This window comes from Tigriopus californicus, chromosome 10, assembly GCF_007210705.1.
Source record: "Tigriopus californicus strain San Diego chromosome 10, Tcal_SD_v2.1, whole genome shotgun sequence".
In the NCBI taxonomy this organism is placed as follows: domain Eukaryota; kingdom Metazoa; phylum Arthropoda; class Copepoda; order Harpacticoida; family Harpacticidae; genus Tigriopus; species Tigriopus californicus.
In genome coordinates this window covers 899,920-905,958 of record NC_081449.1, presented here as the reverse complement: position 1 = coordinate 905,958, position 6,039 = coordinate 899,920, and the positions used below count along the sequence as shown (strand labels likewise).

The following is a 6,039-nucleotide window of genomic DNA, read 5'->3' as shown; positions in this document are numbered from 1 at the left end:
GATGGCTTTGGCGCCGATGGTCGCCCTGAATTTCCCCGGGTGTCGCACAGTTGGGGCCAAGTCTATTTTTCTCACTGCTGAGGTCGGGCCAAATCAGATCGCCAAGTTAATCTTTACTCCAAGTGCGTACACGATCTGACTGAGCAGTCACACGCAGTCACAGCACCCAGGGGCCGCCAGCCTGAGCCCTCTTCTGCCCAGAAAACATTCATAACAGAAATGGGCATCTGGGCAGGCCCGGCAGGAAGAGAAGCGTCTGTTTGTTGGTGTGTCTGTGTCCGAATCTCTGGACGGAATCACGGAAGTGTGTCCGGATCGACCGACAAGCGGTTGTGAATTTCAGCTACACCCCCGCTCGCCTGTCCCCCGGCCCCTACCCCACTGGCTGATCTCCCATCGTCCCATAGTGGGAGAGTGGACCATCCAGCGGTTGAAGCTTCGAGCCTGGAAAAGGCCTCCCTTCGGCCTTTGTCGGTCTGTCCGTTGGTCTGGGTTCTCGATCGAGTTGCTCCATCATGTCGTTCTCGACGGATGAGGTCAACTTCTTGGTGTATCGGTATCTGCACGAGACGGGCTTCTACCATTCGGCCTACGTCTTTGGACAGGAATCTCACATCTCACAGTCCAATATCAATGGAGCCCTCGTCCCGCCCAAGTAAGAGCTAGTTCCAGTCGAGCGTGTGGTGAGAGACCGCACCCAAGGGATGGATGGCCCTGGGCCTGAGCATGAGCATAGCGTGAGCATAGCGTGAGCCAGGGTTAGAAGGGATTGCGGCTTCCCTATCAATCAAAGGCACCCGGGGCTTTTCTTTCTGCGGCTCGGTGGGGGGCCATGGGGCCGCACTACGGGATAGGGTCAGGGTCATTTCGCGAATCCCGTCCGGTATGGCTTATCATGTGTCTCGTTTTCTTACAGGGCCTTGATCAGCATCGTGCAGAAAGGCTTATTGTACGTGGAGGCCGAGATTGCCACGGGCGAGGATGGCAACGAACGCTCCATCGAGTGTCTCTCTCTCATTGATGCGGTCATGCCGGATGTGGTGGCCTCACGCAAAGGATCGGGCAGTGGGACCGGCGTGCCCGTGAGTGGCGCCGATAAACCAGCCGGCGGTAATGCCGCCGGTGGCGGCGGCGTGGGCGGCAGTGGCGCCGGTCCGGTGGGACCGGACAACGCCAACGGGCCCGGTCGAGGTCTGGAGGGTGAAGGGCGGGGCACCAATCCCGAGGTAAGTTCGTTGGGGCGGCTCTTTGGCCAGGATGTTGTCTATACACTGTGGGCCTCCTGTACCCCAGGTTCAAACTACCAAGGATCACTACTCGCATATCCTTGAGCCAGCAATGGGTTTCCTGCCCAATTCGGCCCAGGCTTAATTGTACACATTCCTGAATCCTGTTTCAGAAAATTTGGGTAGAAATCCAAAATTTCCCTTGTTCCGATTTAAGCTCAAACATGCGACTGGCCCGAAAATATGGTCCTTACAACATGACTTTGATCGCCTGGCCTAAGTTCTCCTAACCCGATTGCAATCGTTTGTTCATTATGCCAAATATTTTGGACCTTACTATTGATTCATTTGGGATGACGTGACGGTAAAAAAACATCGGCACGTCCGTTTTAAGTCCATTTCAGCAATTGTCCGTATACATACGGACTTCTAGAGATGTGAACTGCGAACAGAAGCAAAAATTTCTGATCCAGTAAATTGTTCACTTGATTTCAAATAAGCACTTCATGTGACCACAATATATTCTCAAATAGACGAAAATTTGAGCCCAAAACTATGCTTAGGGATGTCAGGAGATGTGTCCAAAGGTGTGTTCAAAAATCCACATAAAATTCGAATTGTCGGCCTGCTCTTGGTCAGCCACATCAGCTTTTGAAAACATAACTTTAAAACGAACCACTTGACAAGTAAATAGTGTAAAAATGGCCTGCCATTGTTTGAAGAGATCTAGATTCCCTATTTTATTGCTTTAATTCGAAAAGTGCCTCAATCTGACTATGACCAAGAGCAAGCCAATTTGGCGGGAAGCTCGTTAGCATATGGATGTTTTTACCTCCAAAAATGGACCAAACTATTTTTAACCAAAATTGAATGCTGTGGGTCTGGAATGTAATTATAGCACTACCAAAACAAATCATCCGTATTATGATTTCAAATACGATTTTCTTTCCTGCTTCTTCCTTGCTTTATTTTCCAAGACTGGCAATGAAAGTTCTCTACGTCATATCTCGTCTCTATCAAACTTGATCAGCACAATCCTTGTACGTATGGTTTCCTACCCATGTAATATCGGATATCTGCATTCAATATCATCCAATATCTCCTTTGAAAAACGCGTACCTTTGCCCTTTGGATTCTAGAAATTGACTGATTTTGTTCGTGTATTCTCGTTTTAGGCCGGTGCTCATCCAATGGACATCGACGAGGGGATTGAGATCCCGCCTGAGAAAGCCTGCGTCTTGAAAGGCCACGATTCTGAGGTATTCATCTGTGCGTGGAATCCCATGCAGGACTTGCTCGCCTCCGGTTCTGGTGATAGCACAGCTCGGATTTGGAACATGGAAAATTCACAGAATGAGATCGTTTTGAAGCATTGTATATCCCGCGGCGGCCAAGAGGTAAACCGTAATGTGAAGTTGGACCTTAGTAGTTGCACTTCTAAGCCATGAATGTACCATTTTAGGTTCCCAGCAATAAAGATGTGACCTCTTTGGACTGGAACAGCAAGGGCACACTTCTGGCCACTGGATCATACGATGGTTATGCCCGAATTTGGTCGACCTCCGGAAAGTTAGAGCGCACTTTAGGACAGCACAAGGGCCCTATCTTTGCCCTCAAATGGAATAAATCTGGGAATTACATTTTGAGTGCGGGTAAGTTGGACAACTAATTGTTCAAAAGTAATGATGGTCAAAGCTGGAAACCAAATTCGGATTATGAAGAAGTTGATTTGGACCACCGTCCTGAATGTAGCCCATGTCCCTTTAAGCTGGTACTTTAGTATTAAACCGACCTTTCTCAAGGAAACTTTTTCACGCTACCCACACCCACAGACGGAGAACCAATCTGATACGGACTATGACATTGCCTATCGGAAATATAGACGGATTCTGTGAGGGCTAGCTTCGCTGGTCGGGCGAGGTTCACCCCGTGAAAAAAAAACATTACACAAGGACATAACACCCTTACAATGAAAGAAATCCGAGTACGCTGAATCGCTTGTAATCCGACAATCTATAACAATCATATCATCCTTCAGGTGTGGATCGAACCACGATCATTTGGGATTCGCAAACTGGGAACGCCAAACAGCAATTTTCGTTCCATTCGGCCCCGGCCTTAGACGTGGATTGGCAGACGGACGACAGTTTTGCATCTTGCTCCACTGACAAGTGCATTCACGTGTGCAAATTGGACGTGAAATCTCCCATCAAATCGTTCCATGGACACACCAACGAGGTAAACAGAGTTTTACAAGTTTTATTTTTTTAAATAGGCATATCAGTCAAGTAATTTGTGGGCGCCTGCCATTCATAGGTCAACGCTATCAAGTGGGATCCACAAGGGAAGTTTTTAGCTTCGTGTTCAGACGACATGACGTTGAAAGTTTGGTGCATGGACAAGGACACGTGTGTTCACGATCTTCAAGCGCACTCAAAGGAAATCTATACCATTAAGTGGTCGTGTACAGGTAAGAAACACAAAATGTTTCATTCTGAGATTTTCGCCCCTTTTTCATGGGTTTCTTATTGATCGTCCAGGCCCCGGAACAGCTAATCCCAATGCCAACCTCGTGTTGGCCTCGGCCTCGTTTGACTCGACCGTGCGTTTGTGGGACGTGGAACGGGGAGATTGCCTGCACACGCTCACTCGGCATAAAGAACCTGTATACTCGGTGGCTTTCTCACCCGACGGCAAGTTCTTGGCGTCCGGTTCATTTGACAAATGCGTTCACATTTGGTCCACGCAAACGGGGAGATTGGTCCACAGCTACAAAGGCACGGGTGGGATATTCGAGGTCTGCTGGAACAGCCGTGGCGACAAAGTGGGTGCTTCTGCATCTGATGGAACCGTGTTTGTGCTGGATCTCAGGAAATAGAATCGAGCCAAATCTTGCTCCCCAGGGTATTAAATTGTACAACGCTATCGACGGCAGAACATCGCGCATCTTTTGCTGACCGTCTGTTTCAATGTGAAGGAATGTATTCCTTTCGAGTCGATGTATCATCTTGAAATCAATTGTAAAAGGGATGCTTATTCCTAACCTGTAATCTTATGGCTTTTCCAAAACATGATAAGAACACGTGTACATGAAATAACCGTATATTCATTTTGTGTTTATGAAAACTTAACATCAAACAGAAAAGCAATCCTTGGAATAAACTACTCAAAGCAATGTTCCAGGTGATATTTTTCTGCCTGTAAACTTTGAAGACTCCGAAGTCCCTATCACCACCTGCCTATTGCCTACAACGCCCATACTGCTTCTCAATCGGGTCAGAGTTGATCAGACCTAAAAGCACATATTGGACACCGGGGAGATTACGGAGAAGTAGAGCTAGGCTGATGATAAGGGGGGGGGTCATTGCATTTTGTCGTTGAGCGGAAAAGCAAGGGGATTGACGAAAACCGGTTTTGGACGCCTCCTTGACGTTTCTCATTTCAAAAGCTTCGTTTGAGCTCAGGATGGGCAATTTTGAGAACCAGCTTGACTTTTGGACACCAAGTGTACAAAAGTAGACAAAAGTGGGCAGAACGTGTCCAAAAGTATGTACAATTGTCCAAAAGTGGGTTGACAAGCAAAAATTTCAAAACCCTATATCATGTTATTTCTTCAACTAATCTAAATGTTAACCAGCAAATGGAATCAGTAATCAATAAAATCTAAGCTTTCTTTAAATACCTAAATATGAAGTAACAGTAGCAACTGGCCATTGTAGAAAATAGGCACATCAATTTACTAACGTTTTTTATTTCCAAAATATATACCAAATTGGGTTTCTGAGAATCTCAATTAATTATTTTGATAGGATGCAGGTTTGAAATGTTAAAACAAATATCATTAATTTTTTGAATATTAAAAAGCCAATGCCACATTACAATCAAGGCATTTGGTGGTTGGGTAATTTTAACTAGAATTAAATCTTAAATTACAAAAACTTAGCACCTCTATATCAAATATTCCATGCTACTTTTTTAGATTTGTAAGCAGTATGTGCACTTTTATTATTTATATAAAAACTGCACTAAATATTTCCTTGAAAAAACAAATTGATTCTTCTCATTTCCTGACATCAAACGCATCTTTAAAAGCTAAAGAAGACTTGCCTAACAATTTTTAAAGTGACTTGCTTGTGGAAGAAAACCATACACGTACAAAGTGTATCATTCTTAAATTTCAGCAATTGGGTACGATGTTCAATTTTCAGCATTTGCTCTTTTTAAGAGGAAATCCATAATGACTCATGATTGTAAACAACACTTTTGTTACAAAAAGGTTAACAATGTTGAATAGATGAAGCTATTCAACGAGCATATAATATTTAGCTTTTTCAGTTTTTGAATACCTGCTGTATCATGACAGAGGAAGGCTTTGCTCCTTCCTTGTTGTCTTAGGTGAGATAGAGCTGCGAACCTGTCTTTCAAATATCTTTTTGGTTCATGTTAGAGGCATATGGTAAAGATTTTAAAGACTTATTTTGCTCTTGGAACCATCAATGAGCAATTTTTGAAGCAAAAAATTGAATTTCTTTTAGATTTGAAGTTTTAAAGTTTCGTTTTTTTTGTCCACTTTTGTCCACCCTCATTTTCGGACACTTTTGGACAGGGGTGGACAAAAGTGTCCAAAAATGACATGCCCACCCTGCTTGAGCTAGTTTGAGGCCTTTGAAGAGCAAAATTTCAGCTCTTTCACATGTCTTCTCGACGTCAAAATGCAATATTTTTTCCTGGCCTACTGATAAAGCTTTTGGTCGAAAATGTTAATGCCTTCATGGTATCAGCGGTCACTAGGCGGGTTTCATCACTGGTACCT

At 44.6% G+C, this 6,039-nt stretch overlaps 1 protein-coding gene across 1 annotated transcript; it reads left to right on the top strand.

Moving 5' to 3' along the window:
* The first annotated feature begins 259 nt into the window (after positions 1-259).
* On the top strand, positions 260-4,401 carry LOC131888754 (F-box-like/WD repeat-containing protein TBL1XR1). Its single transcript, XM_059237683.1, has 7 exons — positions 260-655; positions 917-1,226; positions 2,402-2,623; positions 2,689-2,878; positions 3,265-3,464; positions 3,543-3,696; positions 3,767-4,401. Exons 1-7 carry the CDS (start codon positions 516-518, stop codon positions 4,102-4,104), a joined length of 1,554 nt encoding a protein of 517 aa, XP_059093666.1. The 5' UTR covers positions 260-515; the 3' UTR covers positions 4,105-4,401.
* Positions 4,402-6,039: the final 1,638 nt, after the last annotated feature.

Coding starts and splice junctions, on each gene's coding strand:
- LOC131888754 (XM_059237683.1), top strand. CDS start 516: ATGTCGTTCTCGACGGATGAGGTCAACTTCTTGGTGTATCGGTATCTG. Junction 656..916: donor GGAGCCCTCGTCCCGCCCAA/GTAAGAGCTAGT, acceptor GTTTTCTTACAG/GGCCTTGATCAGCATCGTGC. Junction 2,624..2,688: donor TATCCCGCGGCGGCCAAGAG/GTAAACCGTAAT, acceptor GTACCATTTTAG/GTTCCCAGCAATAAAGATGT.